This window comes from Phalacrocorax carbo, chromosome 4, assembly GCF_963921805.1.
Source record: "Phalacrocorax carbo chromosome 4, bPhaCar2.1, whole genome shotgun sequence".
Lineage (NCBI taxonomy): Eukaryota > Metazoa > Chordata > Aves > Suliformes > Phalacrocoracidae > Phalacrocorax > Phalacrocorax carbo.
In genome coordinates, this window is record NC_087516.1 from 69029162 (window position 1) to 69042044 (window position 12883).

A 12883-nucleotide genomic window follows, 5' to 3' on the forward strand; every position below is an offset into this window, starting at 1 on the left:
TCTGTGAAGGTTGAAAACCTTGGGGTCTCAACCCTGAATGTCAAAGTGTGTATCTATACACACACATTTATCTGAGACCTGCAACAACAATTACATCTCACGCACATTCCAGATTATTTTTGACCTTAGAGCTTGGACTACTCGCCTTGGATTTACTGTAAATCAGTTCCTGGAAGGTGGAGTAAGTTGCTTCATGAGACCTTTGTAGAGAGGATCTTCTAATGTATGTGAAAATAAGGAAACTGATAATCTCCTTAGAATCAGGGGCAATCTGGCTGGGAACTCAGATCTGAGTCAAAGACACTGGGGCCTTAATAGCTTTTGGTGATTTTTTGAAGTCTGAAATGTACTATCCCTAAATTTCTTTTTCAATGAGGGGCCAGGCCACCTTACAATGAATATAAATCCAGTGAAAATAAGTTTGCTTTTATGCTTGACTTTCATGAACTCCTTAAATTGTCTGCAGATAGTCCAGGGTTGGCTCACCACATCACACATAGAAAAAAAATAATGCACATAGTGGCTGCATGGGAGCACCCGCCCAATGAAAATTGGTGTTCCTATAGATACAGCAGGCAGAAGGGCTGTGGGCATGTGTTGCTGGGACTCGCCTGCTGCCCTCCAGGATGCACGGCTCAAACATGCCTCAGGCACTTGGTCTGTCACTGTGAAACACAGCAAAGGTCACAAGAGAAACCAGTAATCACACTTCATCAGAGTTAAGCAACTGATTCTTTTATGGCCCTATACAAATCATTTTACTGCTGTGGAGTTCCGCTCATTAAAACAGCAAATGGAAAAGTGTGAAAGTGATTTCTCCATCACATTGGTTTTTTACTTCTTGGTAGTCACCATTTTGAGAAATTAGAAGTTCAAAATGGTTTCCCTTGGTTTTTGTCAGTGTCAATCATTCGAGCTGAAGGAAGTGTGGAATGAGAGAGGAGTTACACACTTCAGGGACACCAAAATCTCCAAGAAATCTTTGAGCAGCAAACCTGTGGACATTTAATCTCTGAAACTATGCCATGCAAGACAAAGACATGGCTCTGTCCAAAGCACCCTTCCCTCCCTGGTTTATGCAATAACTGACATAAGACAGTGGGAGAACTGAGTGATGAAGGACCGAGATCCAAAAGCCATATATGAAGTCAGAAATTTTTTTAACTACAATCTGGAAAGGCTTGGGAGCTGAGACATATGCTGATGCATAAACATGTATGTCTTGTTGATGATACCTTTGATGCTATACAGTCATCTATGGTATTTCAACAAGTAGCATGGAAGAATTTTAAGAAGTTTAGTAGTAAAAACAGCACACATGCTTTTCGTGAGGTGCTGAGGTACAGTAACTAAAGATTACAGAGGTTATTAAATCTGTGCATCGTGTTGTTTTGCCACCAGCCCCCTCGGGCGCTCTGTCAGTATTTACTGACTGGAGCTGACGGCAGGCCAGGCTCCAGCCTTCCTCGCATCCCGTACCAGGAGACTTGGCCGCCGCCCTCCGTACCTATGCCAGGGCCGCAGCACGCTGATTCCTGCCGGGCCCCGCGGCCTACGGGGAAACGGCTGCTCCAGCGCCCGGCCCGACCCGGCCACAGTTTCGATTCCCGGTAGGGACGGACCAGCCCGGGCGCGCTACAGCCCCCTCCCGCTCCCGCCGGCGGGGAGGACGGCGACACTACGCATGCGCGGCGCGGCGCGCCGGCGGAAGCGCGGCGGCGAGATGGCGGCCTTCCTGGCGAGGCTCTGCAGGGGTGCGCCCGGCCTCCGCGCCGCCCGCCTGCCCCTCGCCGCCGCCGCCGCCACCACCCCGCCGCTGCGCCGCCCCTCTGCTGCCCCGCCGGGACCCCCGCGGCCGCTCAGCTTCTCGGCGGCCGAGCTGGTGCGCGCCGCGCCGGGCCCGCTGCGGCCCTTCCTACGCCTCATGCGGCTGCACCAGCCCACCGGTGAGCGGAGCGGGGCGGAGCGGGGCCGGGCGGGGCGGGGCGGGGCGGGGCGGCAGCCCTGGTGACGCCGTAACCATGGTAGCGCGGCAGCCCTAGTGACGCGGTAGCCTCTGATGCCGGCCCCGGGGGTCTACGGCCACCGGCAGAGCGTTGCCAAAGAAGCGCGCGTCTGCTCGGCCGCGCCGTTGCTCCGCAGCGAGCTGCCGGCCTGCCCCGCGGGCGCCGGCTCCTCTTTTCCCCCCTCACCCCACCCGCGGGTTTTGTCTTCCCTCAGGGACGTGGCTGCTGTACCTGCCGTGCACCTGGAGCATCGGCTTGGCGGCCGAGCCGGGCTGCCTTCCGAACTGGCACATGCTGTCCCTGTTCGGCATCGGAGCGGTGCTCATGCGTGGAGCCGGCTGCACCATCAATGACATGTGGGATCGCGACTATGACAAAAAGGTGGGGAAACCCCCCGCCCCGTGGGCTTGCAAAGACCTAGGGAAGTGAATTGCTGGTTAATTAACCAAGTACATGTCGGCTCATCTCGAGCGCCACCGATGATTCCTTGCTGAGTGCAGGCATAGGGCTCCAGGTTCAGAAATTCTTCCATGTTTCTATCTGAGATGCGTGCAGTTAGTTTGTCTACGCTTCTTCCTAGAATAGTAGAAATCGTTTTATTTTTATAACATTTCTCTGTCTAGGACTACAATAAATCTTCTAGATTACTTACCTCTGTGTAAGATAAAATATATATTATTGTCAGCTGTAGGTGGTATTTGAACAAGTTTATTTTTCAACTTTGTTTTTGCATGACAGAATTTGCTACACTTGCTGGTTATGATTGACCTGGTTTTGGCTGGGTAGCATTAATTTTTCTTCCTAGCAGCTGTTTGAGTGCTGTGTTTTGGACTTATCATGAGAATAATGTGATAACACACTGAAGTTTTAATTGTTGCTAAGTAGTGCTTACACTAAGTCAGGGACTTTTCAGCTTCCCATGCTCTGCTAGTGAGGAGGTACACAAGAAGCTGGGAGGGGGCACAGCCTGGACAGCTGTCCCAAACTGACCAAAGGGGCTATTCCATACCATATGACATCATGCTCAGTATGTAAAGTGGGGGGGAGTTGGCTGGGAGGCAGTGATCGCTCCTCAGGGTCTGTCTGGGCATTAGTCAGCAGGTGGTGAGCGGTTGCATCACTTGTTTTCCCTGTGTTTTATTCCTCTCTCTCTCTCATGGTTTTCCTTTTCATTACATTTTTTTGTTATTATATTTCATCTTATGTCAATTATTAAGCTATTCTTATCTCAGCCCATGAATTTTCTTACTTTTGCTCTTCCAGTTCTCCCCGCCATCCCAGCAGGGCAGCAGGAGGGTGAGCAAGCAGCTATGTGGTGCTTGGTTGCCAACTGGAGTTAAAACACGACAACAGTCTACCTATGAACCACTTTTTTTTTTTAATTCTTATTTTTCAGGAGCAGTGTTTCCTTGAGTATTGTTAACTTCCTCATGAGAATGGCTGTTAAGAGTATCACGCTTAACACTGAGCTAATCCTTTTCTATTGTGTTGTATTTTTAATCTCCCTTTTCTTCAGAAAAGGGAAATAAGCAAAAGGCAGTGCCCAGTGTCAGATGTTGAAAAGTGCACAGGTGCAGACTTGAAGGGGAGTATCCTGGTGACGCATCACTGTTTGCTTGTCCTGTTTTCTGTTCCTCTGTTGTTCCTCTGGTTTGGGGTTTTAGGTGCGGGCAAGAGACAGGATAATGAGCTAATCTGATATGTGAAGTTCTTACAGCACTGTTGTATTTGTGCTCCTGGGTAGGCAATGAATCAATACGCGTTTTGTGGCCACTTTGGATGGTTTAGGGTTTGGAGGTTATTAACAACTACATATGTGAAAGATATTTGACAGGGTGGGGGGTGTGAGTAATAAGATGGAATTTTCAATATACTGAATTAATTTATGCATTAATGTGATGTGGTTAGATTTAAAGTTCTGAAAATTCCCATTGCAGCTCTTGATTACATACCTTAAAACAGAGGCAGGGTCAATAGCCGGATGTTGACTTGTGTTGGTGATAGTCGTTTGGGGGTTTAGATTTTATTACTGATTATTTGGTAAATCTTTTATTTTCTTTAAATGAAAGATCCTATGTTTGATTATGATGTGCAGTGGAATTGGTCACAAATATATTAAGTACACATTTAAACTGCAAAAGCAGTATTTGAGATTTCACGTAACTTGATTGGCAGAGGCGGGGGGCGAACAAACTAAAAGAGTTTATTTAAATTCACATTATTAAAGCATATACAGAACACTTCATACGTATGTAGTATTCTGTAAAAAGTTGGGGTTTGGTGTTTTTTTGGCAGTGGTCACCTTTGGCAAGTAACTCACCGTACATGTCACTCTAACATTTTTCTGATATTTGTTTCTTCTTTCAATTTGCCTTGTATGATTTCTTGTTCCAGACAGAGTTTCTAAACTCCATTTTATCCTGACTAGGATTAAATTAATTGCCCTTTCACTGTTACTGACTATAGTTATGTGTGCTAGACGAGCCCTGAATCTTTATATTTTACATGGTAATTGCTTTAAAGCGTTTAAGCACAGAAGCACTGCTCAAAATTGGGATAGTTAGCCCACAATTTTTTAAGTCTGATTTTTTTCCCCCCTAAGGTAATAAAGTTCATATACAACATGTCTTCAGTGTTTCTGATCAGCCTCACTGCACACAAGTGACACTTTATTTCTGCTCTAGTTTTTAAAGCCTGCATGCTTCCATTATAAGCACTGCTGCTCAGAAACACAGCTCATGTCTGTGATGATATACTAGGCTTGCATTGTTGAAGGAACCCCATCTCACACATTCTGAGACATGTTTCTGTTTATTTTTCTGCTTATATGCCAATGGTGTGACTTCTAGTTTTAACATACCAAATCCAACATAACATGTTCCAATGTATTAACATTATTCTTTCCATTTTTAGGTTTCGAGGACAGCAAGTAGGCCCCTGGCAGCTGGAGACATCTCCACTTTTCAGTCCTTTGTTTTTCTTGGGGGACAGCTTAGCTTGGCACTTTGTGTGCTTCTGTGTCTGAATTACTATAGGTAACATACAAGTTATCTTTTGTTTTTTTAAAATTTGATTCTGGGTCCAGAGTTAAGCACAGAGGTTTTCCACAGAAAAGGTGGTAGGGGCAGAGGGAGGCAGTTATTAGTCATGGAATTGTATTTGAAAGTAAAAAATCACTTCAGTACTATGTACAGCTCCTGTAATGCTGCACTATATCTTGTGATCTTTAGGCTGGCAGACAATAAACCTCTTTCTACTTTTTACAGTATCGTTCTGGGAGCAGCCTCTTTGTCTCTTGTGATCACCTACCCTCTGATGAAGAGAATAACATACTGGCCACAGTTAGTTTTGGGTGAGCTGGAAATATATTTTTACTATTTTTTTCTTCAGATGTAGTTTTTGGGGTGTTTTACGAATTAGTAATTGAACTTCAGCAATCTGATTTTTTTATAACTTTATATTAAAATAAAAATACCTTATAGACAAAGTTCTGTTGTGCCAGAAGCTTCTTAAACAATTTAACACATGTAAGAGTTGGTGTTTGGGTTTGGGCATTTTTGTATTAAAAATCAGCTACTTGTTTTGACAGTGAGAGGAAGGAAAAGGGGAGGGAGAAAATAAATATTTGTTATTTGAGAATCAGCTTTAGTTTCAGGGTTGTCTCAAAACCTTTCTTAAACATGCGTTTGTCCTGCATTTCAGTCTTCAGCCTCTAAAATAACACCTGTGCAGAAAGTGATGGTACTTGTATTTCAGGTTGAGTGACTAAAACATATCTGTGTACCTTGGCCTTCACATTCCAGCTGCCCTCAGCTTTTTCAACCAAAATTGTCATTTTCAGCCTTGAAACACCATAGTTGGCTGCTGTGCACTCTTCTGCAGTCAGTTATACTGACATCTTTTGTTATACTGACATCTAAGTGTTGTAACTTTAGACCCATTGTTTGAGTACACTGGCATAGTTCTGTGCGAATGTTTCCCTATGCTAATGAAGTCAGACTTAAATTAGGGAAAAATGCGTGGCTATATGTGTTTCTGTTTGTATGTCCAGGGTATTTAATGTCAAATTACTTGTATTTATTACCTGACTGGAAATAAGTGGTAGAAAAATAGAGATGCCAGCATTGTACTAAAAGCTGCTGATATGATACACATTCAAGCAAATAATATTTAATTCTATACATGACATTTGGATTGCTCCTGGCAATGTTGTAACTTTTTTTCTTTTGTTTGTTTGGTATTTTTTTTCCTCTATGTTTTTAGGACTTACATTTAATTGGGGAGCCCTTCTTGGCTGGTCTGCCATCAAAGGGTCATGTGAGTGGTCTGTGTGTTTGCCCTTGTACTTAGCTGGAGTAATGTGGACACTGGTATACGATACAATTTATGCTCATCAGGTATAGTAACAGTGGGAAATTTTAGATACCTGTGTATGTTTGTGTGTTTAATTTACAACTTTGTTGTCAAACAGCAGTACTAACCTGTTGCAGTTCTTCACCCTCAGCTGAGCTAAAACAGCACCAAAGAAACCCCAGTCCTTGGACTTTTTATTTCTGTTTGCAAATGTTTTACATATCGGGTAGAAAGCTGGAAGCATAACACACACTGTCTGCTTAAGCATTTGCATTGTGTAAATAAATTTAATGCTGGTTTTAGCTCTTGGCTGCTAAAGGAGTTCTACGGACCAATCTGCTAATTTAAATTTTAATGTAGGGACCTACAAATGCACTTAAATTGGGTTCCTAATAAGGAGTGCTGGAAACTTAAGCAAGGTCCCCCTTTTTATTTTTCTTATGAAGTGGCAGTTGGATTGTGGATATTTTGCTAATTCATCCTTTCATTCTAGGATAAGAGGGACGACATCATTATTGGTGTGAAGTCAACAGCATTACAGCTCAAGGAGGATACAAAGCAGTGGCTCAGTGGCTTCAGCCTTGCAATGCTCCTGAGTTTGTGCATGGTGGGAATGAACTGTAACCAGACGTTCCCGTATTACTCAGCTGTGGCTGCCATAGGGGCTCACCTAGCGCACCAGGTTTGATGGATTTATTTACACTTTTTCCATGTGGAAGTTCTTGATAAGAAATCATAGTGCTTTACAACCCCCATCAATTCACCAACCACCTAAAAAACTTTACAGTTCCTGTAAAGATGTTCTGACAATAAGCTTGCTTCTCTTAAGTACCTTTTGCAGACCTTTTGACTGAAGAGACCTCCAGTGGTCCACAGACTGTAGAGCACTGTTTTTCAATCTGTTCCTAACCAAAAAACTGCCTTGTGTTAAGCTGTGATCTCAAGGGAATGGTTTTCTTCTCACTTCCAGTAGCAGCTGCAGCTACATCCACTTCAATATCCTGCGAGATTGTGCAGTTTTTACTGTTCTGATACAGCTCTTGCTATGTCTGGTGCAGATGATCTGAGACTGCAATTGACATACATTATGATTGTTCAGTTATTTTAAGAGATTATATGGTCTACAGTATCAAGTACACATGCAGGCTAACTTTTTAAATAACATGCTGTACAGTAGCTGTATGAAAATGAAAGTTGCATGTTCTGTCTCTCAGATGGATAATTTTACATCAAAATAATTCTTCTGTACTGTGTCTGGTCTGGAGCTTCAGTCTGGGATCTGACTAACAAAATTTTCTGTGGCTTGTTCACTACCACCATAATTTTATGGTAATTGACAGTTCTAATTCACAGTTCATTTTATAGGAGAGACCAATCCAGTTCAGTCTTGGTAGTTGTATTAGTTTAGAAATTTTAATGAATAACAGAAAGAAATAAATTAGTTTTGTCAGTAAAGGAAGCAGATAGGGTCTTGTTACCTTGTTCTTTCTGAATCCTAACAGCTGTGTTGCCCAGTCTTGTAGTGACAAGTCAGTCTATTTGAAAATAAATCGTTGGTCTTGATAGGTGAGTGATAGCAAAGAGGTTTGTGCATTGCAAGTAGTAAAACCATCGACAGTCTGAGAAGGTAAGTCTGTGGTTAACATTAAACTTTTTAAAGCACATTAGACTTACATTACACTTTAATGGGGGGAGCTCATGCAGGTGATGGATATTAAACATTACCTCTGAGTAAGAGAATTCTTGTGATGATGTAGTCTGGTACTTGTCAGCCAGTCTGGTACTTGGAAATCTATGAGGGGAAGAATACTACATTCTGCTGCATAATAATTTACAGTTTGAATAGTCAAAGAGGCCTTGTGTTGTAGTTTTGGCCAAATGGAAATTACTTTCCTGCAGGGAGGATTTTTCTAAGTGAGAATGCAGACCTATTGAATGTAAGTGGTGAAGAGTGCACAACAATTGTGTAGATTGCCAAAGTCACAAGAGCAGCATTGTTCTGTGTACCACAGAGTAACTTCTTTTAGAGTTATTGTTTTAACAGTAGTTCTGCCTAAACGCTCTCATGCTTATCTTCTTGTGTGAATAACATCATATCTTAGAAGCTTGTGGACAATGTTTCAGATTATTTCATCAGAACCCAGCCCTGTCAACTCTGTACAACTGCAAATGGCAGAGGAGCAGGTTTCCCAGGGAAAGTTTCACTTCTTTTAGTCGGATACATTCTGTTTTGACTTCTTCAGAGGCTGAATTGCAAAATTTGAGGGTTTGTGGGGTACTTATCCATTAATCCTTTCTCTTTTTTTACTTAATATTTCCTCTTGTCATCTTTCTCAAGACTTCTGCACCCAGTTTTGTTTCTGGGAATATTTTCCAGTGACTTTGCTCCTGCTGCAACTCTGTGGTTTTTTACCTTTGTGGCTCACAGCAGACAGCTGCGAAGCTGGGCAAGCCTTGCTTCTAGCTGTTGTTGCAGGTGTCCTGGTTCATTTCTGCAAGAGAGCTGAACAGACGTGGCTAAGAGCGACTGGACTAAACCAGCCCTGTGTGACTAGGCAGGGCCAGACATGTTCCTGTGCATTCCAGTTAGCCTGGGTCACTGCTGGCTTTCTAGTGCCTTGTCTCTACTGAAACATGGAGCAACACCTTGCAGCAGAGATTTAAAGGTGCAGGCAGGTTTTGGGGGTTTTATTGTTATTTAAAGCTCCCATTGAAGAAGTAGGTGGCTGCCTACTGAGGAAAATCTCAAAAAGACTTATTTACATGCCCAGATATTTTTATATTTTTAACTATCAAACCAGACACACCAGTATCAAGGCTGTTTATACAGTCCTTCATTGAGAGTGTCCAGGAATCATGTTCATATGTGATCCTTGACTTCTCTGCTGTATGTTGACTAAATCTGTCAAGTAAACTTAGATGCCAGTTATGCAAAAAATCCTTTGTAAGCACAGAGTATCCTGTTTCTTGTGGAGGTGAGGGTAGACTTTAGCATTTGAGATTCAGTTTTTGAAGTTACAGACCTTTTTGCATCTTTTTGTGATGTGTCAAATATTTATGAGTCTGTAGAATAATAATGCTAGAATCTTATACTGTGCTTTTGCAGATTTACACTTTGGACATAGATAAACCTGAAGACTGTTGGAAGAAATTTGCTTCAAATCGTACCATAGGAGTTCTGCTCTTCATAGGGATTGTACTTGGAAATTTGTGGAAACAAAAAGACTCAAAAAATGTAGAATACCGTGTAGAAAACAGGTAGTTGAAATTACTACAAATACTGATATTTTAGTCCAGCTAAAATGTAAGTACTGTAAGAAGGAAAACACTTTTAACATAACTATAGCTGCTTTATACTGTTTATTTATAAAAGCTGGTGAAAACATTCTTGTTCCTAAAAACATGCAAATGAGGTCATCCTGCAATGTAAGTTTTGATGATCCTTAAATGAATTCAATGTCCATAGATGCTTCAACAGGTGAAGCTGCTCTGCTGGTCCTGTGTAAACATCTGTCAAGCCCTCAAGACTCTGAGCGCAAGATTTTATACAAAACAGGTGTCTCTTAGTGATGACATGTTATGAAATGCACAGTGATTTCAGATGTAAATAAAATATGGCTGTATATGTTTGGTGTTCTGTTATATTACATGAACGATTCTCAGTCTGAGTTGGAGCTTGTTGCATGAAAGAATTGCAATAACAATCTTTATCCTGAGATGTCTAGAAGCAGTCAGGACTCTGAGTGTGTGAGGTCCAGGATAAGAAGTCAATGGAGAAGTATTTAAAATTACCTTTTGCTGTGATTGCTGGCAGTGGTTTCTTTTAACGTGAAAAGAACAGGCTTCTACAAAAGTTGCTTGCACAGAGTGGGCCCAGCCCATTTATCAAGTATGATTTGAGCACAGACTACTGACTTAAAACAAAAATAGCAGCCCAGAGCTATTGCCAAGTGTTTGTGACTGGTGGTTAACCCTGAGCTACAAATTCATCATGCAAAGTGATACTCTTTTTTTATTATTATTATTATGTTTTAATTCTATTCATTTTAATTTATGCCTACTGGCTTTATTTGTAGTCTTACAGGAAGAACTTGTTTATAGGAGAATCCCTATAAACAATTTTGGGGTCCTGACCCTGGGACCGGACTAACATCAAGGGTCTGCTGAAGAGGGGAACGCCACAATGAGGCCAAAGTGAGGGGTGGAACTAGGTGAAGACTCAGTCATCACCCCTTGCTTAGCCCACAGCCCCAACTGTGCAGACTCCGATAATATGCCTCTGCCACTCCCTACGCTGCTTATATGCTGCCAGAAAATTAGGCCTAAACTTATGTCAAGAGCCTAGACAGTTTCTAACAAAACACCCTGAGGGAAGTATTTAAACCAAATCAAGAAGCTGTCACCCACTCGCAGCTAAACACTAATCACAAGCATAGCTCGTGGTTGAGGGTTTAGGTGTGTTGCTCCTTTAAATTATGGAAGCATGAACATTTTCACTGAACCATGAGGCCTTCCTCTCTCTCTTTTCCCTCATTTATCTACCCAAACAGCCCCTGTTCAGCTCCAAAAGTCATAGTAGGGTGTGCTGTGGCATTTAGGACTTTGAACCCAAAAGATATGTGGGGACCAGGGGCTTCACATCAGCTATAAAATCAGAGGATGGGAGCAAATCGGTGGAACTCCCTCTCAGACAGTCTGAGCCCCACCCCACTTTTGATCCTACTGTGGACTACTAGACCACTGAACAGTCATATCCCCCTTCCCCTGATTTCACGTATTTTCCTCTACCACTTTCTATCTTATTTATTGAGCTTACTATATGGGTTAAAGCAACTTGCTTAAGGACAGTGGAAAACTTAATGAATTGTGGTATATGTTAACTGCCTGGCATCTCATCAGTGAAGCACATTAATAAACAGAATCTGTCACACTGTGGATAATAATCCAGGAATGGTGTATGACAAAATAGCAACTGTAGGCTAACAATTATAGTGCTCCAAACTGTTCGTGCTTTCAACCGCTTTATGCTCTCTCAGTTACATGATTTGCGTGGTAGTTAAACTTTTCTTTGAGTCATGGTGTTAAAAAGCTTGTGTGGTGTTCTGGAATTAATTTCTGTGGAAGGAGCAACAGACACGCCTGTTCTAGGAAAACAATACAGTGGAGTTTACCTCAGTTTAGATACCGATAGGCAACACAAGCATGCTTTTCTCCACAGGTGGCTTAGCGTATGCCTGCATGCAGGGCTGTGGTTCGGTGATGCAGTGTGTTTGATTGCTGGAATACCATAATGAGTTTGGCAACCTTTCCTGATGTCTGCTCTGCTCCTTGAGTGGTGGGGCACAACTGTGCGTGCAGTCACACTGAAAATAAGGCTGCGTACTCCTCTAGCTCTGAAGATGGGTATCGTATTTTAAGGTTATTTGAACTGGTACGTCTGAGAGACATTGCAGTCCAGAGCCATGCATTCAAGGGTTTGCTAACTGTAGTTTTGCATTGCTGATGATGCTGAACAGGCGAAGAAGTTCACGTTGCAGGGAAATGAGAAGACATATAATGAATCAATAGCTTTGGTCACAGGAGATCCTTTTTGGGGTTGGAATGGACTTCTGTGGTTTCTGAACACCTTTTAATGTACACCTTGTAAAGTTGTTTTTTCTTTTACTATTTAAACAAGTGACGTCAAATGTATTTTAAGCAAATTAGAAAGTGTAGATTTTTCAGCCTGACTGCATGTAAGATAGAAATAGTGAAAATGTTAGGAAGCATAACTGCTTTTAGGGGCTCCTTGGTCCTTACACAGAAATTGTTCTTAAATAGGATTTATAATTTTGGGGTGGAGGAAGTATTAAGTTGAAGAAAAAGCAGTTTAAAAATGAAGAATAATAAGGTTATGAACATTATGTGGCAAAGTTGCATTTTGTAGAGTGAGAACTGGATGCATCCAACTTGGTGTTGGACTTTGGTTATAACACATTTACTAGTAATAAAAAAGCCTTGTGATGTAATTAGTATGGATCTGTTTTTTAATACTTGCAATATTACCTTAGAGAGGTTATGGCAAAAGTTATTCCTCCATTTTTAACATATTAAAGTGTCTTTAAGTAGCTTAGATTTGGGAAGAGCTCATGTTTTGTAGTGCCTTCGAATGTACTGGTGTCTTCTGTCTGATAACTTGTCACAAGTGTTTTTCTTGTAATGAGAGGAAGAAGAAGGTGTAGCTAAATAGAGTAAAAATTCAAGTTTTAAAGCAGTCCTTGTGTCCTAAACTTGAAAATCATTGCATGTCTTCTGTGAGGTTTTTCCAAATTAATCTCAAAATGCATTTTATGAAGATGAGCCATAGCTGTATTTTAGGTTCATTGCCTGAAAAATGAAAGAAGGTTTAGGCTCTAGGCTATAATACTGAGAGTGTTATTTATGTGAGCATTTTATGATTAATACACAGAAATAAGAAATAACTTTTTAAGTGCAAAAGAGTCAAAGGCTGAACTACTACTTGGCTAAAACCCTGTTTGTATCTG

The 12883-nt window shown here is 41.8% G+C and overlaps 1 protein-coding gene across 1 annotated transcript; it reads left to right on the forward strand.

The window, feature by feature from the left end:
• Positions 1-1696: 1696 nt before the first annotated feature.
• Positions 1697-9986, forward strand: COQ2 (coenzyme Q2, polyprenyltransferase). Its single transcript, XM_064450344.1, has 7 exons — positions 1697-1946; positions 2221-2387; positions 4920-5041; positions 5273-5358; positions 6270-6403; positions 6853-7041; positions 9466-9986. Exons 1-7 carry the CDS (start codon positions 1724-1726, stop codon positions 9619-9621), a joined length of 1077 nt encoding a protein of 358 aa, XP_064306414.1. The 5' UTR covers positions 1697-1723; the 3' UTR covers positions 9622-9986.
• Positions 9987-12883: the final 2897 nt, after the last annotated feature.

Bases quoted from the DNA above. Each gene is read 5' to 3' on its own strand.
- COQ2 (XM_064450344.1), top strand. From the start codon at position 1,724: ATGGCGGCCTTCCTGGCGAGGCTCTGCAGGGGTGCGCCCGGCCTCCGC. The intron at 1,947-2,220 runs GTGAGCGGAGCG...GTCTTCCCTCAG, and splicing joins GCGGCTGCACCAGCCCACCG to GGACGTGGCTGCTGTACCTG. The intron at 6,404-6,852 runs GTATAGTAACAG...CTTTCATTCTAG, and splicing joins ATACAATTTATGCTCATCAG to GATAAGAGGGACGACATCAT.